The 24,452-nt window shown below is 42.2% G+C and overlaps 1 protein-coding gene across 3 annotated transcripts in view; it reads right to left on the minus strand.

Moving 5' to 3' along the window:
- Positions 1–6,836: 6,836 nt before the first annotated feature.
- Positions 6,837–24,452, minus strand: part of MORC4 (MORC family CW-type zinc finger 4) — a 56,599-nt gene continuing 38,983 nt past the window's right edge. For 2 of the 3 annotated variants that reach the window (XM_047765203.1, XM_047765205.1), the window contains 6 exons: positions 23,592–23,660; positions 22,853–22,904; positions 21,271–21,446; positions 8,298–8,994; positions 7,415–7,698; positions 6,837–7,059 (listed from right to left, as the gene is read on the minus strand). In XM_047765203.1, coding sequence (XP_047621159.1) covers positions 6,906–7,059; positions 7,415–7,698; positions 8,298–8,994; positions 21,271–21,446; positions 22,853–22,904; positions 23,592–23,660 — 1,432 coding nt within the window. In that variant the 3' untranslated portion in view covers positions 6,837–6,905. The remainder of the gene's footprint in view (positions 7,060–7,414; positions 7,699–8,297; positions 8,995–21,270; positions 21,447–22,852; positions 22,905–23,591; positions 23,661–24,452) is intronic. The other variant, XM_047765204.1, reaches the window with a different exon arrangement.

Genomic DNA, 24,452 nt, shown 5'->3' on the forward strand with positions numbered 1-24,452 from the left:
CAAGTCCTTTACATAAAATGGTGTAGAATTTACATAAAACCTCTCCACAGTCCTTCCCTATGTTTAACTCATCTCTAGGTTACTTATAATACCTGATACAACATAGATGCTATGTAAATAGTTGTAAATCAAATGGAAATGCTACGTAAGTAAATATTTGCCCGCACATGGCCAAATCAAGTTTTGCTTTTTGGAACTTTTTGGATTTTTTAGAATAATCCATAGTTGGTTGAATTTGGGGATGCAGAACTCGTGGATTTGGTGGGCCAACTGTACTGACTTTCCAACATGTGGGGGGAACTTGTAGGCACACCTTAGAGATAGTGCAGGTTTGGTTCCAGACCACGGCAATAAAGCAGACATGTCAACAAAGCAGGTCACATGGGTTTTTTTTTGGTTTCCCATGCATATAAAAGTGGTGTTTACACTCTACTGTAGTCTGTTAAGTGTGCAATGCCATTATGTCTAAAAAAACAATGTACAGACCTTAATTAGAAAATACTTCATTGCAAAAAAATGCTAACCATCATCTGAGCCTTCAGTGACTTGTAGGAGCATCAAAGCTCACTGATCAGAGATCACCATAACAAGTATAACAAGTGAAAAAGTGTAAAATATCACAAGAATTCCCCAGATGTGACACAGAGGCAGGAAGTGAGCAAATGCTATGGGAAAAATGGCGGCAATAGACTTGCTCCACCAGGGTTGCCGCAAATTTTCAATTCGTTAAAAAAAACACAGTATCTGCAAAGCACAATGAAATGAGGTATGACTATTTCCTTCTGGTCTTTGAAAGAGGATAGCTCCTCTTTCTTCCCTTGAGATCAACTATCACTGCACTTGGCAAAAGAGAAGATTTCTCAGAATGTTTTTTTCTTTGAGTTCTCATTCTCAAGATCTGGTCTTTACAGATGTCCCCTGATTATACTTTGTAATTCTTAGTATTTTAAAGTTGCAAACTAGGGAGCGTCCTTGTGATCATGCTCAAGTGTTTGTGGTAAAACCCATATTCACTTTCTCCTTTGGTAGCCTTTCAAAGATCGGCTAAAGAGAAACCCTAGGCTACTCCAGCTCACGCTGTTTGCCTCTCATGACCTATAGCAGGTATTGTCTCAGTCTTTCATATTTAGAGTTTAATGCCCAGGATTGTTGTCTGTCTCACTCATACTGCATTTATCCAACCCCTTCTATAAGTGACACCCTGTTCCAGGCTCTTGAGGGAGATGGAGATATGAGCAAAGCACAGTTCCTGTACTTTCGATCATTCGCTAACAACAATTTATAGATATGTACTATATTCCAGGTACTATGATAAGCTCTGGGATACAGCAATTGGCAAAAACAGGCGTGGCCCTTTCTCTCATGGAACTTAATAGTGAAAGAGGCAGACAGAGGCTGTGCGTGTTGCGTTCTCCACTGTATAGCACATAGCACATAGTAGGAGCCCAATACATATTTGTTGAATAAATGAAATTACATGGCCAAATATACAACTGCAACTTTTGAAAATTGCTGTGGGTTAAATTAAACAAGAAATGGGGATAGAACAGGGTAGACAGAGGATGAGGAAGGAATAGTGATCATGCCAAGACTGGAAACACCAGCATTGCAAGAGAGGAAATAGCATGGGGAAAGGCTCTATGTAAGAGCCTGAACCATTTCCTTGGGAAGACCACAGTTAGCAAGGGGGAAATTGAGATACAGTAAAGAGTTGCAAGAGATGAAGCAGAAGTAGTCAGGGGTCTTGCAGGATATCTACTTAAAGAGTGTGGATCTTATTCTTTTTTTTTTTTTCTTTTTTCTTTTCTAGGGCCGCTTCCCGCAGCACATGGAGATTCCCAGGCTAGGGGTCTAATCAGAGCTGTAGCAACCCGCCTATGCCAGGGCCACAGCAACACGGGATCCGACCCGCATCTGTGGTCTGCACCACAGCTCATGGCAACGCCAGATCCTTAACCCACTGAGCAAGGCCAGGGATCGAACCCTAAACCTCATGGTTCCTAGTCGGATTCGTTAACCACTGCGCCATGACGGGAACTCCGTGTGGATCTTCTTCTAAGTGCAATGAGAAGTCTTTGAAGGGCTTTAAGCAGGGAGTCACATGATCTCATTTGCATTTTAAAAAAATCACTCTGGTTATAGTGATAATACAATTGTGGGAACAAGAATGGAAGCAAGGAACCAGTTAGGAGTTGCAATGATCTGTGTGAGATGACGGCAGCTTCGACTAAGGCGGATGTGATAAACATGAGTAGAGTCAAGACATACTTTGAAGACAGAATTCACAGAACTTCTGTCAGTCTGTCAGCCTGGATGTGTGGGAATAGAGAAGAGAAAACTTAAGGATGACTTCCAGGTTTCTAGCTTAAGTGACCGGGTGGGTGGAGGTGCCATTTTCTAAAATGATGAAAATTGGGGGAAGGAACAGACCCAGGGTGTGTGTCACTGATTATTTAAAAAAATTTTTTAAGCCAAAAAAAAAAAAAAAAGGAGTCCCTCTCGTGGGTCAGCAGTAAACAACCCAACTCATATCCATGAAGATGCAGTTGTGATCCCTGGCCCAATCAGGGGCTTAAGGATCTGGCATTGCCTTGATGTGTAGGTGGCAGACGTGGCTTGGATCTGGAGTTGCTGTGGCTGTGACATAGGCCAGTGGCTACAGTTCCGGTTTGACCCCTAGCCTGGGAACTTCCGTATGCCGCAAGTGCGGCCCTTAAAATAAAATGCCCCTTTTGAAAAAGAATTTGAAATCAAACCCATGAGCTCTTTAAGAGACTCACTCTAAGTTCCCTGAGCCACAAGGGGAACTCCCACACTTTTTCTTATTTGTTGGAAAGATTGAATCAGGAAACCAATTTAGCAGTTCCCATCATAGCTCAGCAGTAACGAGCCCAACTAGTATCCATGAGAATGCAGGTTCAATCCCTGGCTTTGCTTAGTGGGTTAAGGATCTGGTGTTGCCACGAGCTGCGGTGTAGGTCACAGATGCAGATCAGATCCCACGTTGCTGGGGCTATGGTGTAGGCCAGCAGCTCCGGCTCCGATTCCACCCCTAGCCTGGGAGCTTCCATATGTCGTGGGTGCAGTCCTAAAAAGACCAAAACACATTTTTTTTTAATTGAGGTATAGTTGATTTACAATATTGTGTTAGTAGTCTCTGGTGTACAGAAAAGTGGTTCAGTTTTATATATATATTCTTTTTCACATTCTTTTCCATTATGGTTTATTACAAGATATTGAATATAATTCCCTGTGATATACCGTAAGTCCTTGTTATCTACTTTATATACAGTAGTGTAAATCTGTGAATCCCAAACTCCTAATTTATCTCTCCCCTTTCCCCCTTCCCCTTTGGTAATTATAAGTTTGTTTTCTGTGTGTGTGTCACTATTTATTTTAAACGTGTTTTCTTTGAAACGTCTGTGAGACATGGAATTGTTGATATCAAGTATGCAGCTGAATACGAGAAGGTGCACCTCATACGGAACACAGGACCAGGAAATTTGTGATAAGAGCCTGTAAGTGACACAAAACTTGTATGTTCAAGGATAACGTCACACCTGACCAGATTAAACAAAGCAATTTCCAGGAAAAAGGGTGATATGTGAGCCAAAGGAATGATGATGAAGGAAAACATTCCAGGCAAAGGGACTGGAATGGGAAAAGTGCCAAAAGAGAAAATCTCAGGTCAGGTTCAAAAAACTGAAAAATCGCTCCATTTGGGTGGAATGGGGTTTGTGTCTGGAATGCTGGAAGCGTCTTGAGAGCATGGTTGAAACCAAATGGCGATTTGTATTGCACTTTGTGGGCAACTGGAAGTACTAGCAAGTCTTTGGGCAGAGGCCCACCTTGATGATTTAAAGCAATTTTGTGACAGTGAGTAGAGTGGACTGAATGAATGAGAATAGGAGACAAGGGAGGCCAGTCGAGAATCTATTTCAATCAGGAAGGCATGAGGTAGTAAAGACCTAAATGCTGACTGTGGAAATGGAAAGTTAAAGGGCAAATGTAAGACCTTTGAAAGGAGAATTCTGATTATGTTAACCTAATAGGATAGCCGGGAGGAGACACCCACTTTTTTCTCGGTGTCTTCCGCCTCCACACTATATCATATACTCTGGTAAGGCTGGGGGACCCCCCCCCCCGTTTTTTTTCTTTTCAGGGCCAAACCCACATATATGGAGGTTTCCAGGCTAGGGGTCCAATCAGAGCTGGCTGGCCTACACCACAGCTCATGGCAACGCTGGCTCCTTAAGCCGCTGAGTGAGGCCAGGGATTGAACCTGCACTCTCATGGATCCTAGTCGGGCTCGTGCACCACTGAGCCACGAAGGGAACTCCTGGGTGACACTTTTCAATTGCTCCACCACGGCATTTGTTTAAAGGGACCTCCTGCAGGTTAGGTTTCACTGTAAACAGGTAATAGGTAGCTCGGGTATTGCAGTGCATGGACTGTTGCTAGAAGACGACTAGGAAATGGGCTGAGAGTAAGCCCTAGTAAAGAGGAGTCAAATTTTCCCACCTTTTTCATTTTATTTATTTATTTATTTTGCCATTTCTTGGGCCACTCCCACAGCATATGGAGGTTCCCAGGCTAGGGGTCTCATCAGAGCTGTAGCCACCGGCCTACGCCAGAACCACAGCAATGCAGGATCCGAGCCGCATCTGCAACCTACACCACAGCTCACGGCAACACTGGATCCCCAACCCACTGAGCAAGGGCAGGGATCGAACCCACAACCTCATGGTTCCTAGTCGGATTCGTTAACCACTGCACCACGACGGGAACTCCCACCTTTTTCCTTTTAAAGCTCAGCTGCCTGTACTCCTACTCTGACCCCTCACACCCACACCCTATTCATTCTCTCTCCCTCCCACCTTCTGACTGAATCGTCAGTGCTTTGAATTTTTCCCTATAGCACCCCCCCCACCCCAGCCCCGACCTTGCGCGTATCTGTGCAAACTCCCACCCTTTCACAGCCCTGATCTGAAGAACAAGTATCCCTGGGAGGATGAATGTGACCTCCTTCCCACAGTAGATTTGTATTTAGACAAGAGCTGTCCATACCATGGCCTGTCTGACATAAGCATTCATCATGTGGCAGGGAAGAGCTGCAGTGAGGTGAGGGAAGGGGACAAGGGGTAGCTTTAAGCATTCATTCCAGTGGTGACGCATGGCTCTGGTCTCCCCCTATTCCCTGTGGTCCCCACTGGCATATCTATGATGGGCCTCCTTTCAAAGAAGTTAAAGTGGGAGTTCCTCTGTGACACAGTGGGTTAAGGATGCAGTGTTGTCACGGCTACAGCTTTGGTTGCTGCTATAGCGCAGGTTCGATCCCTGGCCCAGGAATTTCCACATGCTGCAGGTGTGGTTCCCCCCCCAAAAAAGTTAAAGTTAAGTTTGCGAGTGTCTTCTGAAGTAACTCTGCAGATGAGAAACAGAACAAATATCCAAAACATTCCTCCGGACTAGCTAATCCTTTTGCGACTGCTCGATCCCACCTTCCTGTAATAATTTCTCCATTACTTGCTATTTTTCACCGTTGGTATACTTTTATGGGTTCATTGGCCAATGCCTTTCGGAGAGTACTTTGAACTCTTTGGAGTGTATACACTATATAAATACAATAAAGAAATAAACAAAATATCTACTTTTACAAGGGGATAGGTTTTACTATTTCTGCTAACATGGGAGCTACCCCCTCATCCAGCCCTAGCCTGAAAAGTGGGAAGTGTACTCTGAGGGCTATCAAATAGACCTCGCTGCTCTAACCTACCTCCCCCACTACTGCAAATGCCCGAGTTTGGTGATGCCCATTTTTAAAATTCGAGCCTTGAAGATTTTTCAAGCATTCCTTGTGAAAAACGCAAACACCACAGAGGAGGTGGGTAGATGGGTCATGATTTAACCTTAGTTGCCTTCACATTAACCCACCCCTCCTGCCAGAAGCATTTTTTACATTCCGGCCTTTTCTGCACCTGGGTTCATGCTCTTCTTTCAGAGATAATGCTAAATAGAACATAAATTATCAGTATAAACAGCACCCTGTATTTTCACACAGTCTCTCATTTGATAGCTAAATCCAAGCCTACTCATTCTTTTTAAAAACAATTTATTTTTTTTCCAATGTAAGAAGAGTAACAGGTTTATTATAGAAAATTTGAAAAAGGCAGGAAGATAGGAGAGAGAAAAAAACATCAACCAGAGTCCTACCATGTCAAGAACAACCGCTGTCAACAGTGCTGTCAGGCCCGTCCTTCAAACCTTAGTTGGGATCCCATTTCTGACTGATGCCTTCCCTGACTTTCCTCCCCCAGAGCTCGTCTACCATGTTTGCGCCGCTCACTTGTACAAGTCACTTGACATGGTGTGTGTCTCATGTTTTCAACTAGACTGTTAGATCCTTGAGGGCGGAGTCCATGAGTTAGACCTTCTTCTCTTATCCCCAAACACCTGGTATATTGGACCCAATATGTGCTCATTGATTTAACTTAAATGAAGAGAAATTATTTCAGAAAGGATATGAAATAGGCCAAGTGTCTGAGGCATGGACGTTAAAAGCTTTCCTGTCACCTGGTTTGGTGGCTATTGCTTCTCTGTTTCTGGAACTCTTGAAAGCCTATTTAATTAGCCTCTTTCTCCACATCAAGACTGAATAAGCAGCAGACTGATTAAGAGCCAGGATTTACTCAGTCTCCACGTAAGGCCTAAGGGTGAGAGAGTGAGAGAAAGAGAGAGGCAGAGAGAGAGAGAGAGAGAGAGAGAGAGAGAGAGAGAGAGAGAGCGAGAGAGAGCAAGCAAGAGAGAGAGAGAGAGAGAGCAAGCAAGAGAGAGAGAGAGAGAGAGAGAGAGAGGGAGGAAAGGAGAAGAGAAGTGTAGAGAAGGGGACACAGAGTAGCTGGTGCTCAGTCCAGTATGTGATTTGCCTCCAGCACCGTATACAGGATCCCATCCACTTGTTCTGAGTCAAACCCGATCTCACGAAGCTCCAAGTGAGGGAGGACAGAAGTAAGGAGATAGCTGACGTGGATACGCAGCCGCGTAAGCTTTGCCAAAGCCCTGTATGAAGGAGTGAGGGACAGGAGAAGAGATGACATGAAGTCGTTAGCCAACAGAACAAAATGAAGCTCCTTCAAAATGGGCCTACATTTCTCAACAATTACGTTTCCATTAGCTAGAAAGAAAGAAGGAAGCACAATGCCACCAAGCACCGGGAGACTGGCTGCAGCTCTCTAAGAAGTGATTTCCTCAATCGATCCTTGGTGGCCTAGGAATTAATGAAGGCTTCTTCCCTTAGCTATAACCAGTAATGGGGCGCGCGCGCGCGCGCGGTGGTGGCGGGGGGTGGGGGGTCGTCCTAAGGGAGGCTTCCCATTAGCACTCACAAGCTGGTAACTAAACCCTAGTAATTAACCTTTCTAGGTCATCTCCCTCTGGGGTCCGGTAGGAGACCTGAGCCTTCTGCAGCACTTCCAGGTGTGTCTCTGTCTCCTTCAGTTTCTCCTTTAGCTCCTGCTTTTCCTCTTTGGTTCTTTCCAGCTCAGCTTTCAGAATCTGGAATTCAGCCTGGCGATAACCCATGTGTTTCTTGCTCCAATACAAGCCTTCCGTCTCCTGGGTACTATAGGTCACCAATTCGTGTTGGACTTTCTTGAATTCAGAATGCCAGTGATTCCTCTCCTGTTCCAGCTCCTCCACCTGCAGTCCCGAGAAACAGAAATTCAATAACCCCACATACTTTAAACTTCTTTAAAGAAAGTGGCCCCAAATTTCCTGAATATGTTCACCCTGTGGTGATTCCTCTACACATATTCTTCTACTTTTGGACCTTTTTAAACCCAATATATGGGAGGGAGGGCTGATCAGAGTTCGCTCTGAGACATACCATAGAATCATTCCATGGCTTATTTTGTTTAAAGGCCTAGGAGGTCCCGTCTTGGCTCAGTGGTTAACGAAACCGACTGGGAACCATGAGGTTGTGGGTTCGATCCCTGGCCTCGATCAGTGGGTTAAGGATCCGGTGTTGCCGTGAGCTGTGGTGTAGGTCACAGACGCGGCTTGGATCCCGTGTTGCTGTGGCTCTGGCGTAGGCTGGCAGCTACAGCTCCAATTAGATCCCCTAGCCTGGGAACCTCCATATGCTGTGGGCTGCCAGACAAAAATAAATAAATACACACATACATACATACATAAATGAATAAATAAAGGCCTCAGAACATGAGATCATTGACGTTCCATCTCTCGGCTCCCTTGATTACAACGAACTCTCCTTCCTAGTGGTAAGGTGTTACCCTAACCTTTTGCTGAAACATATTCCTTTCTGCCAAAACACGTTCCAACTTCTCTGTGGTTCTCTTCAGTTCTTCCAGCTCTCTTTGGTTCTTCATCTTTGGTGTATTACGTCCTCCACTCTCCTCACAGCCTTTTCCTTTCTCCCCGGCGGCTGCAGCAGGGGTTGCAGCAGAGGCCACAGCAGAGTAAGGCGCTGGGGGGTTCCAGGATTCAACTGCTTTTCGTCGCTCAGCAAGCTCCTCTCTGTTAAAAGGGATCAGCTGAATGGGAGCTCCCGAATCTCTAACACCTTTTGCAACACCGACAACAGCTACGAAAGGTCCCTTGCTTACTTCTTCCTTGTTTATGTGTGTGCTGCCTCTGTTAGATTCTTCTGCTACCAATCTTGGCATCTGATCTTCTAATTCTTCAGGGAGCAGGGACCCCTGGTGTGGGTCTTGGGCCCCTGCATACAGAACTGAAACCTCCCTGCTCTGACTGGTACTCTTAACAGCTTCTGGGTATTCTGGGGAAAGGTACGGTGGTGTGCTTCTCTCAGAACTGGATTTATCATGGCTGTTCTCCCCTTCTGGGTAGGCAACTGCTGCCTCTACCCTCCTGTAAGGGCCCGGCATGGAATAATCTAGCGGAGGTGTTGTCATCTCATTCTGGAGCTTCCTTCGTTTCTCCACAGGTTCCTCACCTAGGATCCATTTGTACTTACTGCAAGAAGAAGAGGAAATTACATTTTAAGCTATCACAACACAAGCTACCTATATTCTTATCTATGGAGCCCTGCTTCCAATTTTTCATATTAAAAGTGACTCTCGCTCTTATTCACAGAGCATTTCTGGTTAGCATACACCTAAACCCTCAAGCCCCAGCCCCTTCCCTCATGTCATTCGCTGAGATAGCAATTGGTCTTAAGGGAGAGAGGAAATCGAAAGGTGTGAAGAATCAGCATCTGGATATAAGAGTACCAGGCTGGGCTTGGTAGGATTTCTGAAAATAGGATTGAAACCGGATGGAAACCAGCCGGACTTTGAAGTTTGCGAAAGACAAGGAAAGGAAGGAAAACAAATAAACAAAAAATATGCACGCCAAATTCCCCAACATGAGAATGGAAGAAAAGGTCGTAAAAAGCCTAGTGGAATAAGTGGAGGAGACCGAGCCAGCTCGTTTATTTTAAAGTGTCACAAAACCCTTCCAGTATCAAAGACTCAACGCACATTTTTATATTGCAATGGATCACCACACGATGCTTTTGCCAGCCAACTGGATTGTGGTTATTGCCCATTATCCACTTGTAAGAGTTAATTAAAACGCAGGACCCTAGTCAGAAACAAAGAAACTGAATTGGCCAATTCAAGCCATTCCTCACTTCGGGCAAAAGAATTCCTGTCTGTCTGTTGGGGCAAAGAGGCACTCCCTCCATTCCTCAGGAAAGCCCAGGACAGTGACCTCAAATCACCTTCCATTTCTGGCTGCTCTAAACACTGAAGGTTGAAGGAACTAACAACAACAACAACAAAACAAAACTGAGGCCAGGGAAATCCGTAGTCAATTTAATATCATGCAGCAGGATGGGATCCCCCCTTTTATCCTTATAAACATTCTGTGCTCTCTCCAGAAAACCAAGACATTTCGAGGTAAAAATTAACTTTCAAAAAGTTTCAATGAGAAAGAGCCAGGCAGGTGACTGGCCACCATATCTCAAGGCTGACCATGTTTCTCGGGAAGTTCTGGGAATATCTGTAAGGCATCTCAAACCTTAACGTCTTATGATACCCAAATTTCTTCAAAACTAGTGTTCACTCAGAAATCAATCAAACCGGTCTGCCATCTGGATAGATCTTGCTATGGTGTGTCAGCCTTAGGGGAAAGTGAAAAGGACTTAAGGGCTAAATAAGAACACATGTATCCATCTTTTTTTTTTTTTTTTCTTCCCCCCCAGCCAAACCCGAGGCATGTAGTTCTCAGGCCTGGGACTGAATCTGAGCTCCAGCTGCAACTTAGGCCACAACTATGGTAATGTCGGATCCTTTAACCTGGGATCTGCCCTCTCTTCCTTTTCCCACCTCTAAGGGTTCTGTCCTTAATGACCCTCTCTTCTGTCCTTACGTTTTGTTTCTTTGGTAATCTCATACAACCTTTGGGCTCTAACTTCTAGAAGATAACTTCCAAATCATCTTCCCAGCCCTGATCTCCAGTACTGAATTTCCAACTGCCTGTCACACATTTCTTTCTGGAGGTCCCAGTGGTTATCTCAGCTGGTAGGTATAAAACTCACCTTTCAATTTCAGGGTTGTTTTTTTTTTTTTTTAACTTCATACCTGCTTCCTCTCCTATGCTTCCTACTTGTGTAAAGACACCACCAGATTCTGAGGAATTTTACGGAGCCACTAACAATACTCAAGTTCAAGCTCTCATGACCTCCCCCAGATTATTGCAATGGCTTCCTCCAGTCTCCCCATGTCACACTGCCAAGTTAATCTTCCTAAGGTATTGCTCTGATTATGTCACCTCCCTATTTGCAATCTTTAGGTATTGGTCCCCACAACATGAAAGCTCAAATGTCTTAGCTTGGTATGCAAGCTTTTCCAGTCCCGAACACAGGAAACATTTACTCAGCATTTATTTACTCTGTGCCAGATAGTGCGAGAAGTCTTCCTGTGTAGGGTCTCACCCAATAACCCTGAGGTAGGAGGAATTTTCCTCTGCATGTTTAAAAGAGGACGCTCGGGCCTAGAGAGGTTAAATAACTTTCTGGGGAGTTCTCTGATGGCCTAGCGGGTTGAGGCTCCTGTGTTCTCACTGCTGTGGCTCTGGATGCTGCTGTGCGGCATAGGTTCAATCCCTGGCCCAGGAATTCCCACATACTGCCTGTGTGGAAAAAAGAAAAAAAATACAAAAAAAAAAAAAAAAACAAGAGAGAACCTGAAATAAACGTTGCAACTCTCATCTTAAAACAAACAAATAAATAAATAACTTTCTGAAGGTCATGTACCAAGCAAGTGGCAGAGCTGGGATATAATTTGCCCCTATTATTTCTCGCTCACTACGTCCCTTCAAAGACACCAGCCTCAGAGATTGCCCCCATGATTTCTCATGCTGCTTCTTTTGACTGAAATACACTTTCTCTCAATACTTCATGTCTCTGTCCAGCTCAAATGCCACTTCTGAATTCCAAGAGCACTTGAGCACTCTCTCTGTAACATTTATTACTTTCTACTCTGTATGTGTGTATATGGTAAGTCTCCCACTAAAGTATAAGCTCCTTGACTGAAAGGCGCTTAATTAACTATGCTACATGAGGATAAGGGAACAAAATCCTGCAAATAAGAGGCAGTCAGAAAAGAATGATTATGTTAACAAGAGACAATGAGTGGATTTTACTTATTGGTTCTGTACATACTTCTGGTTATTCCCTCCAGGAATCAAATTCTTATTCCAAACCTGTATTCACTCATTCAGTAAAGATTCTGTTAGGGTTTACATGCGAGGAAATATTTTCTAACTACATAGTTTCTTCTCATTTTCCTTTTTCTTTGTGTCATATTCCTCCACTGGCTGCCTGCAGAGAAGCCAGCTGAAATTTTGATAGGAACTGCATTGAATCTATGGCTCAATTTGAGGAGTATTGCTGTCTTAACAATTTAATGTTGTTAACATTAGATCTGCTGATCCAGAGACATGAAATGTCTTCTTCCATCTGTTTAGGTCTTCTTTAATCTCGTTTAACAATATTTTGTAGTTTTCAGTATACAGCTCTAGCATGTACTTCTGTTAAATTTACTCCTAGATACTCATTTTGAAGCCAATATAAACTGCATTCTTTATTGTTTTATTAATTTTTGTTGTTCCTTTCAAAGAGCCAATTTTTGGGTTCACTGATTTCCCTATTGTTTTTATATTCTCTGTCTCATCTTCATTCTGATCTTTCTTTCTGCTTGATTTAGGTTTAGCTTGCTCTTGTTTTGTAGTTGTTTTTTTTTTTTTTTTTTTTTTAGGGCTGCATCCTCAGCATATGCAAGTTCCCAGGATAGGGGTCCAATGGGAGCTGTAGCTGCTGGCCTGCGCCACAGCCACAGCCACACCAGATCCCAGTCACATCTGTGACCTATACCATAGCTCAGGGCAATTCTGGATCCTTAAGCCACTGAGCGAGGCCAGGGATCAAACACGCATCCTCATGAATACTAGTCAGGTTCATTACTGCTGAGCCACGACAGGAACTCCGTGTTTTTGTAGTTTTTTTTTTTTTTGGTAAGAGCTGCATCCTCAGCATATGGAAGTTCCCAGGCTAGGGGTCAAATTGGAGCTGTAGCTGCCAGCCTATGCCACTACACCGCAGCCACAGCAGTGCCACATCTGAGCCGCATCTGTGACCTACACCACAGCTCACGGCAATGCCAGATCCCCGACCCACTGATCGAGACCAGGGATCAAACCTGCATCCTCATGGGTGAGCCACAACAGGAATTCCCTTTTGTAGCTTCTTAAGGTGGAAGGTCAGGTTACCAATTTGAGATATTTACTCCATTTTAATATAAGAATTTATAAACATAATTTTCCCTCTGAATACCTCTTTAGTTTCATCCCACAATTTTTTGCATTTTTTATTTTCACCTTAAGACATTTTCTAATTTCCCTTGTAACTTCTTCTTTACTCCTTTGTTATTTTGGAGAGTGTTATTTAATTTCCACATATTTGTAAATTTCCCAAATTTCCTTCTGCTGTTGGTTTATCATTTAATTCCATCGTGGTTGGAGAACATTGTTGAGGTTTTATTTATGGTTTAACATATGGTCTATCCTGGAGAATATTTCATGTGCACTTGAGAAGAATATTATTACTGTTTTTGAGGTGAAGTGTTATATATGTATCTGTCAGGTCCAGTTGGTTTATAGCATTCTTCAACTCTTCTATTTATGGAGTTCCTATCGTGGCTCAGTGGTTAATGAACCTGACTAATATCCATGAGAATGCAGGTTCGATCCCTGGCCTTGCTCAGTGGGTTAAGGATCCTGCATTGCTGGGGCTGTGGTGTAGGTCAGCAGCTACAGTTCCCATTCGACCCCTAGCCTGGGAATCTCCATACGCCCGGGGTGCGGCCCTAAAAAGACAAAGGACAAAAAACAAAAAGCCTCTTCTATTTCCTTGTTGATCTTCCTATTATTGAAAGCGGGATACTGAAGTTTCCAACTATTATTAAGTTGTCTATTTCTCCTTCCTGTTTGCTTTTGTTTCATGCATTTTGGTGGCTGTTTTTAGGTCCATACATGGGTATAATTTGTATAGTTTCCTGATGGACTTTATCAATACAAAATGTCCATCTTTATATCTGATAACATTTTATGTTTGAAATCTATTTTGTCTGATATTAGTATAGCCACTCTAGCTCTCTTATGGATGCTGTTTGTATGTTATGCCTTTTTTCATCATTTTATTTTCAATCTATTTGTATCTCTGAATATAAAGTATAGATAGTATATTTGGTTATTTTTTAAAAATGTAATTGGATAATTTCCATCTTTTGATTGGATTGTTTAATAGATCTTGTCACATTTTTTAAATTTTTTTATCTTTTTGCCTTTTCTAGGATGGCTCCCACGGCATATGGAGGTTCCCAGGCTAGGGGTTGAATCGGAGCTGTCACCGCCGGCCTACACCACAGCCACAGCCACGCCAGATCCTTAACCCACTGAGTGAGGGCAGGAATCGAATCAGCAACCTCATCGTTCCTAGTCGGATTCATTAACCACTGTGCCACCAAGGGAACTCCAATCTTGTCACATTTAATGTTACTGTTATGACAGAAGTGACATACAATATTTAGCTTTCTGGGTTTATTATTATTATTCTTTTTATGGCCACATCCGTGGTATATGGAAGTTCCCAAGCTAGAGGTCAAATCAGAGCTGCAGCTGCAGGCCTGTGCTACAGCCACAGCAATGCCAGATCCGAGTTGCATCAGTGATCTACACCACAGCTCATGGCAATGCCAAAGCCACTGATTGAAGCCAGGGATTGAACTTGCATCTTCATGGATACTATGTTGGGTTTTGTTTTTTGTTTTTTTGTTTTTTTTTTGTCTTTTTGCCTTTTCTAAGGCCGCTCCCGTGGCATATGGAGTTTCCCAGGCTAGGGGTCGAATCGGAGTTGTAGCCGCCGGCCTATGCCAGATCCTTAACCCACTGAGCAAGGCCAGGGATCGAACCCGCAACCTCATGGTTCCTAGTCGGATTCGTTAACCACTGCGCCACGACAGGAACTCCACTATGTTGGGTTCTTAACCTGCTGAGCCACTATAGGAAATCCAGCTTTCTGTTTTTTAAACATGTCATGCCTTCTTCCTTTCTTCCTCTACTGTTCTTTCATGTTATGTGAATATTTTCTAGTTGAACATTTACAAATCTAGTAACATATTACTACAATTATTACTTTAATGTTATGTCTTTTGAGGAAGCTGAGAGAAGAAAGTAGAGCAAGTACATATTTATAATATTTATAGCTTGTTAAATCTTATTTTTCCATTTTAAATTTTCCTCATTTCTTACTGTGGATCTGAGTTACCTTCTGGTGTTATTTCCTTACTCCATTAAAGCTTTGTTCCTACCCACTTCCTTAGTACTGTTATTGGCAAACATTTACATCTGCAGACAACCCCAACAATTCAATTATATACATATACACAATTATATACAAATATATACATATTATTTACGCAATTATTCTTTAAATCGGTTAAGAATAAAAAGAGGAAGATGCCACTGTATTATCTCTTATAATTAATTACAGTTAGTACTGCCAGAACTGTTTTTTTCATGTGAATTTGAATTACTATCTAGTGTCACTTGCTTTAAGGCTAAACAATCATCTCTAGTATTTCTTGTATGACAGTTTTGCTAGAAACAAATTCCATCAGCTTTTGCTTACATAGGAATGTACTTATTTTCACCTTAATTTTCTAAAAATAATTTTACTGGATTTATGATTCCTGGTTGAAAGTCTTTAAGTACTATGAATATGTCATCCCATTGCCTCCTGGTTTCCACTGGTTCTGATGAGAAGCCAGATGTTAATCTTATTGGGATTTTCTTTTATGTGATGAATATTTTTTCTCTTCCTGCTTTCAAGATATTCTCTTTGCCTTTGGCTTTAAATATTTTCACTGCATGGCTGTAAATCTCTCTGCATTTATCCTATTTTGAGTTACTTGAGCTTCTTGGATGTGTAAGTTAATGCTATTCATAAAATTTGGAAAGTTTTCTGTCATTATTTCCTTGAATATTTTTTACCCCTTTTCCTCCCTCTCCTCTTTCTTGTACTCCTAATTTGTATATGTTGGTGCATTTAATGATGTCCTACATTTTTCTGAGGCTCTGTTCATTTTTCTTCATTCTCTCTATTCTTCAGACAGAATGATCTATAATTAATGTATCTTCAAGTTTGCTGATTCTTTCTATCAATCCTAAGGTGCTGCTGAGTCCCTTTAGTGAAATGTTCACATTAGTTACTGCACGTTTTACCTCAAGAATTTCCATTTTTTAAAAATAATTTCTGTCCCTTTACTAATATTCTTAACTTGATGAAACATGGTCTCTTTTAGATCTTTGAACATGTTTATAATGGCTGCTTTGAAGTCTTTGTCTGCTAAATCCAACATCTGGGTCTCTTCGGGAGCTATTTCTATTACTTGCTTCCCCCCATGTACAGGTTCATAGTTTCCTATTTCTTTGTGTGCCTCATAATTTTTTTATTGATGATATAGTATAGCAAGTCTGGACACTGATCCCACCTCCATGAGTGGTTGTTGCTATTGTTTGCTGGGCTTTTTTTCACTGACTTGACTGACTGAACTTACTCAATGAAATTTATTTCCTCTGTAGTATGCAACCTACAATGTTCCTGCTCAGATTTCTACTTGATTTTTATCTTCTACCTGGCAATCTAGGAGTTACCCTGGGTCAGGACAGGTCAAAGGTTATGATAAACCTCTTTGCCAGATAGATTTTTACTTACCACTGGATGTATGTGTGGCTTGTAGGCTGCTATCACAGTTCAAGGAATTCATGCTTCTGCCTCACATTAGGCCAGAAGGTAGTAGCTTGGATTTTCCCTCTCCAGGCACCTCTGAGAAGGCACAGCCTTGAGTATGTACACAGTGTTGCAGACTACCAGCGATATATGTGATTTCATTTTATTTATTTATTTTTTTTAGGGCCACACCAGCAGCATATGGAGGTTCCCAGGTTAAGGGTCGAATCGGAGCTACAGCTGCTGGCCTACACCACAGCCACAGCAAGGCGGGATCTGAGCCACGTCTGCAACCTACACCAGAGCTCACAGCAATGCTGGATCCTTAACCCACTGAACAAGGCCAAATGGAACCCACAACCTCATGGTTACTAGTTGGATTCGTTTCCACTGCACAACAACAGGAACTCCAGCATGATTTTATTTTTAAGCCTGGCCTCCTAGGAGTTGCCCTTAGGTGAGAGTAGCTTATTGTTCAGCCAGTGATTAGTTAGAGGTTGTTCTCAAGTCCCTTAGTGCCAGTGAGATTCCTGCTCTCTGTTGTTTGATCTGTGTGAAGCTCGGGGACTGCTTTCAAATCCACCTTATTTATGTCGTGAATGAGTGCAGTCTTATGCTTAGGTACAGCCTTCCTAACCCTCAGGATTGACTATAATCCCAGGAGTGCTCTTCTTGGATTTTTACTTAGTACTTTCTGTTACCAAACTTATGATTACACAGTCATTTTGCTTGTTGTAACTTGTGTCATGGAGCTGTGAGTGCCATCTTATTATCCACTAAGATTTCCATTGTTTTTGATAATGCCCTTAGGAATGGAATTCTCCACGATCTGTTTCACACAAAGTCAGTTGCTTTGGGTAGAACTAAGGAGTTCTTCATCTGTAAGGCCTGCCTCTCTCCCTAAGCAGGACCTCTGTGTCACTGTGCAAGAGTTGATGGCAGGGACAGTGGCCCACTCCCAAAGAATGAAACCTTTTCTTTACAAATGTGTACCGAGATGGTTTTTGGTTTTCTCCTTCTGGCATGAACCTCTGCCCTATAAGTAAGTTGCACTGGAGCAATAGGGGTCCAGGATTGTCAGCATACTGTCCCTAGGTGAGTGCTTCCACCCTTTGAGTGGAGGCTGGGTGGGGGAAGAGAAATCTGGGTGCGAGAAGAGAAACCCAGTCCTCTAGATGCTCCTTGGGATAGAACTTCTGCAAGACAGACCTGGGGGATATGAGAAATGTCAGAGGCCTGCGCCACCCAGGTGAAACCATAGCTCTAGACCAGGAGCTAGGGTGAGAGGGAGCCCCCAACTTCTTGACCACATCCACCTGGATTAGAGTTCCCTCAGTGGTTTTCATAAAACAAAGCTTAGAGGGTGATGAGAGTAGGCTAAATGCCAAAGACTCTTGCTGTTCTTTTTGAGATTTAATAGATTTTATTGCATGAATGTTTCTCTACTTGCTTTATGCCCCTAGGACAATTTCCAGGGACTAGGAATGATTGTTTCATTTAATAATTTTTTCCCAGTTAAATAGTTATTTGTTGGTGAGAGAATTCATCACACTCTCATTTTGCCATTCTGGAGTCTTTCTCAAAAATCATATTTTAAAATGTTAATACTGGCCGCCCCTGAATCAATCTTATTCATTTGCAAAACTGTTTTTCTATTTCTACCTTGTGTTTGGTGTTTCAAATATTCCTTTAAATATATATTAGAATGTCTTCCCTCTTCTCCTTCCATCATTACAGTGTACTTTGGATTTTTTTTGGCTATCCTTTTAAAACATGAACTAATTAGTCTTACTCAAAAGTTACAGTATATAACTTACATATATAACTATATATAAAACTATATAGCTTATGCAAAAGTTCTCAAAATATCTAAATAAATTATAACCACTAATTCTCACCTTTGTCTGTATGCTTATATGTATAACTTTATGGAGTTAGGGGTACATATGCTCCTTCATCTTTGATTTCATCACTGCCTCAGAACACTGCTTTCATACAGTAAGCACTTAAATATATGTAGAACGAGTGAACATATTTCTTTCCAGCATATTCCTGAAATATGCTGTCTTCCCATAAAAGATGAACTTACTCTTTATTGGCGGTCTTCCCCTCCCCTTGCTAGAATTGTGAGACTCAGAAAGCTATTTCCAATGACATCTTTGGAACCCCTTCTAGGTCTTATAACCTACTCTACTAGACATTTTTATTTTTTAATTTTTTTAAGTTTTACTTTTTTTTGTCTTTTTGAAGGCCGCACCCACAGCATATGGAGGTTCCCAGGCTAGGGGTCTAATCAGAGCTGTAGCCACCGGCCTACGCCACAGCCACAGCAATGCGGGATCCGAGCTATGTCTGTGACCTACACCACAGCTCATGGCAACGCCAGATCCTTAACCCACTGAGCGAGGCCAGGGATCGAACCTGCAATCTCATGGTTCCTAGTCAGATTTGTTTCCACTGTGTCACGACGGGAACGCCCACTAGACATTTTTAAAACACTCTTGGATAGTGTAGGCTTTATTTTTACCTAGAGTTAAAGAGCTGTACTACATAACCCAAGGACCCTTATCAGCTTCAGGTTCTGATAACGAAGGAAACCTTTGTAAATCCTGACTAGACCTACTAATTCCTTAACATGGTATTATCAGAAAACCTTGTATATTTTATTAAAACTCTTGAGCACCTAAATTTTCCTCTATAAGAAGGTAGACTATTTCCAATCAATCTGAATTTCCCTATAAATAAAGCTGGAAATGACATAATCATTTACTGACCTCACATAGAACATACGACATTAGTAGCATCAATCATCATACACCTCTTGAAAGAATATTATTCTCAAATTAAAATTACACATAGTCAAAGTACTTTACCTGTCCTCTAAAGGCAAAACCCAACTCTGAATATGGCACTTCCATAAAGACTCATACAGAAATCCTAATAAAGACTGATGAAGTATGCCACCCAATGGATGTACTGACATACTGCAGTCATAAAATACACACACACAGGTTAGCATCTGTAATCTCCCTCAAGTTACTGGACAGTATAAAAGAAACACTGAAGGGAAAGGACAACCTTCGAGAGCAATACACCTTGATACTCCAGTGGCAATTCTGATATACGATCACATCAAGGAGGTCAAGGTAGACAGGTAATAATCTGCTTCAAAAAAAAAAAAAAAAAACAAAACAGTGCGAGGGAGTGGGATGAACAGGGAGTTTGGGGTTGGTAGGTGCCAACTATTCCATTTAGAATGGATAAGCAATGAAGTCCTACTGAACAGCACAGGGAACTATAGTCAATCTCCTGGGATAGACCATAATGGAAGATAGTATGAGAAAAAAGAATGTGTGTATATACACACACACACACACACATATATATCCCAGTTACTATGCTGTACAGCAGAAATTAGCACAACAGTGTAAATCAGCTATACTTTAATTTTAAAAATTGAAAAAAAAAACCACAGCGCTTTACTGTATACCCCTCCCAACCTACAATGGGAGTTGGAAAACTATGGATGGAAACAGTAGAATTAGACTCAAACCCCTGAGACCAACTAGGCTAAATCTTCCTCCCTTGCTACACAGTTCTATCTTAGAAAGAGTTCCTTCAATATAACTCAGATTCAACCATTAGTTACTGAGTACATACTCTCTTTCAAGGCTCTATTCTTGATGCTTTCATACAGATTCTCATTTAATTTCCTTTAGAGTTTTATTAGGTTTGCTCCTAATAGCTTACTTCTCTTGAGACTTTGTGTTCATGCTCAGGGGGATATGGGGATCTTTCAATATCTACAGGGCTTAACTGTGGAAGAATCACTGAATAGGACACTTGCACACATAAACAGATGCTTGCCTACGTGAGAAGCTAAAAAGACCCACCTAAGAAGCAAGAAAGAGGGAAAGGAATCAGTAACATTGGTGGAGGTAGGGACAGGAGTCAGTTTTGCCGTATTATATATTTCTTTGCTTTTTTCCTTATAGTATGTTAAGAAGATATCCAAACTGAAGAGGGTTAAGAGAAGTTCACAACCCCCATATAACAGTCACATTCCTGAAGACTGTAGAAGTTTCTACTGTTACAGAGCAAGTCTGTACCTTTCCTATGGCTTGGACCTGCCAGAAGTGAGAATAGTGACTTGCTTTCTCTTCTCTACTATGCTTCTCACCTCTGGCAGGTCCAGGAATACATAATAGGGCAAAAATGACTCCTGTCCCTACCTCCGCCAATGTTACTGATTCATGGGAGCACAGGGACAGTCATACCTTTTAGGGCTCCAAATATTCCTGATATTTAAGATAATTCCTATTGTAAAGACTAACAACATAATATTAATGAGGCACCCGAAGACAGACAAAACAAATCCCAAGACTAAAAATTATACTAAAAATTGACCCTAGATAAAGGTGAACCAGGGTTCAAATAAACTAGAAGGAACTAGAAGGCTTGCCTAATGGCAAACTTCTAATACTTATTTTTATATATGGCTAACATGTTCTAGGCCAATGGGACCCTGTGGGATTTCAATATTCCTAAACTTCAGGTAAAAACAATGTTTATCTCTGTAACATTACCTTACATTTGTATAGTACCTTATGCTTTTCAAAGACTTTTTCATGCCCATTGTTTCACTCATAAAATTCCCAGCATAATGTCAATATATAATCCATAAAAGAGAATTTGTCAAATGATCACCTCAAAAGAGCAAAAAAAAAAAAAAGATAGAAAGATAGACAGACTTGACAGAACAGTTAAGAGTGTTGAAAAATGGGTGGTATACATAACATACAAGTCTATTAACCCCAAATGGTATTTCTCCTTCTGAATTCTACACCAGACCTTAGGAAAAACATAAATATGATAACCATACCAATTTATTCTACAGGAAAATGAACCTTGAAGCTTATTTTGAAGAGATACTGTGTTTTTTTTTTTTTTTAACCCACCTGGAAAACTGAAAAACACTGGAATCCAGAGGCTTAAGTTGAAGAGAAGGTGTTCTGCTTTCTTCTCCAACAGATGAAAGCTGGCTAGGGCTATCAATTCCCTCATATCCAGCTGTCTTATTATTCAGGTCCTCCATATCTTGAATAGAAGGGATCTTCAGTGGATTAGTGAATACCTAGCAAAGAAAGAAAACAATTCATAAAAATCCCAATTTCAAACTAAATACCAAAGGATGAGTCAATCCTTCTGATGCTAGGAAAGAACACTTGGCCAAAAAAAAAAAAAAAAAAGAAAAAAAAAAGAAACTGTTTCCCACACAAAACAAACAGCGAAACAGCGCACAGTAATGTACACTAGAACACTGACCCCAGGCACGTTGTTATAGCCTTATCAGCTGGACACCAGCAGACCTCCCCAACTCACTTATTGGCTCCTAGAATCATCCCACCCACAACACAAACCCAGGCCCCCTAATCGCTGTCTAATTCTCTCCTGTGACCCAGTTTAAGGCTAGGTTTTCACTCCTCCGAGATCTGTGATGAGGGCAGGGATGGAGGGAATAAGCATTGCAGCAAGTGTCTGTGCTGGTCTTGGAGAAATGCATGCAAGAGACTAACATATATTCATATTGCACACACACAGAGACATGCATCTGGGATCTCGTGGGAGAGCCAGCTTATGAAGACAGCATGAACGATGAAGGTGAAGGAGTTTATAAAGGGGAGGTAAACTGAATGAGGACAGGGCAGTCCCAGGAAATCTTCCAATCTCTACATCATACTATTAAGACATTAGTGTATGAAACGTGTTTATTAATACACCTGGGTCTTGGTAGCGTGTCAGAAGAAGAATTAGTATTTAATTGCCTCTATCCTCACCAGTCTGACCTACCCTGACTGAGTGGGTGGAAGGTGAATCTAACATGCTACTAGCAGATATCTCTGGGAAAGAGGGTCAAGAGGAGTATCATGCAGAAAGGCAAGGTTGGGTGGGGAAGATATATGGGTGCTATGGTGGCTGTCAGGAAAGGAGTGTCCCTGAAAGGACGGCCAACCTTATTGCACCCTTCAGCGTCCGGAGCTGGGCAACCATGTCCGAGAGACAGTGCTCCTGAAAATTCAAAACAGCAGAGTCTTTATAAAGCCAGCCAGCCTGAAAGCAGGGAAGGGGGAGGGGCACAAAGAACCACCCCTTCTTCCCAAGAGGAAGGAGAAAGGAATCACCCCTGAATCCTGGAAGAAAGGAGACTGAGGAAAACCAGACACTCAACGGGAGCAGCCTGTGTGAGGACGGACCAGAACCCTGAATATTCCATGACACCCAATGTGACATTCACACTTTCCAGAATCAATACTAAATCCAAATATGGGTAATATATGATTCGGCTCTTCTATTTTTAGGGATCTGAACATCAGTAATGGCAGATCAAAGTGCAATCAAAAGATGCAATGAAAAAAAGACCACCAGAAAAAATGGTTTGTTATTTCTATGCAGCTTTCAAGAGTGCTGCTCCCTTCAACCTATGTCCTCTGTTGGGGAAAATTTTGTGTGAGAAAAGGAAGAGCGTGGACTGTCTCTCACCTGGTGGCTCTCATTTTCCAATGGTACCTTCTTCTTCTCAATAGTTTGATCTCTAGGAGAAGACAAAAGTGCTATTTAGGTCACTCGTAAAATTTCTCAGTTTGAAACGGATCACCAATTGCAGATTTAGGTTATAATGTTCCTTCTAAACCAGAAATAGTATGAACCTCATTGAGTAACTAAGGGTTCCTTCCTGAACTCTACCACTGAAGAGGGATTTCAAATGCCCTATCAAAAGAAGTGGAGAGGAGCGTACCCCTTGTGGCTCAGTAGTTAATGAATCTGACTAGGAACCATGAGGTTGCGGGTTCGATCCCTGGCCCTGCTCGGTGGGTTAAGGATCCGGCATTGCCATGAGCTGTGGTGTAGGTCGCAGATGCGGCTCGGATCCCACGTGGCTGTGGCGTAGGCTGGTGGCTACAACTCCAATTAGACCCCTAGCCCAGGAACTTCCATATGCCGTGGGTGCAGCCCTAGAAAAGCCAAAAAAAAAAAAAAAAGAAGAAGAAGAAGAAGTGGAGGGGAAGAGGGAGGCAGTCTAAAATCAATCACTAGTTGAGACATTTGGGAAATGCTTAGGAAGAATAAAGAATTGGAAGATCAGAAAAGTAAGTAGATACATCATTAAAAACAAGCCCCCCCCCCCAAAAAAAAGTCTCTCTTCTCAAAATTCCCCTGTGCTATTAGGATCAGGCTCCTCTGCTCTTTGATATAGAACACCACTTTGGGTATACTCAACTGTTTCTTAGCTTTGCTCAAGTAGAGGTCTTCATCAATGAGTTCTTGTTCCTCTGGAACAGAGCATCTCCTGCAGCACAGAAAAGAAAAATCGTCTTTCAGAAACAAAACGTGCCCTTCGCTTTTACCCTTCACTTTCCTCACAACTATGACAAGGCAGGTTAACCATCCTCTAGCATTACAGAGATCAGATGCCACCCACATTGCCAAACCTATGTGTGGGTTAACATGTAGCAATTCTTTTCCCAAGGCATATCGTGCCATTATTTTGGGTGCATATGTCACTCTTCTCCCAAGACATCCAAAGAACTTGACAGCTACCAAATTTATATCTCTATTTTTACACAGTGACGTTCAAGCACAAGAGAGACTTCCTTGGGAGTTCCTGTTGTGGCGCAGTGGGTTAAGAACCTAACTGGTATCCAGGAGGATGCAGGTTCCATCCCTGGCCTTGCTCAGTGGGTTAAGGATCGGGTGTTGCCTTGAGCTGCAGGGTAGGTCACAGATGTGGCTTGGATCCTGTGTTGCTGTGGCTGTGGTGCAGGCTGGCAGCTGCAGCTCTGATTCGACCTCCAGCTGGGAACTTTCATATGCAGCAGGTACAGCCCTGAAATGAAAAATTAAAAAAAAAAAAGAGAGAGAGAGAGAGAGAGAGTCTTGCTGAGGTTCCATACAAAGAGAATATTGCTGAGACTAGAATCTAGGTCTTTTGTGTCTCGTTTATTAGAATCTAGGTCTTTCGTGTTTCGTTTAGTAAGAAAGTAACTCCCAAGGTGCAGTCTAGAAGCAGGAGAATCCCTAAACTCTGTGATGATACCTGAAGAAGAAAATCAGATGCTATGACAGAGAGCAGCAAGAAGAG

Source organism: Phacochoerus africanus, chromosome X (assembly GCF_016906955.1).
Source record: "Phacochoerus africanus isolate WHEZ1 chromosome X, ROS_Pafr_v1, whole genome shotgun sequence".
NCBI lineage: Eukaryota > Metazoa > Chordata > Mammalia > Artiodactyla > Suidae > Phacochoerus > Phacochoerus africanus.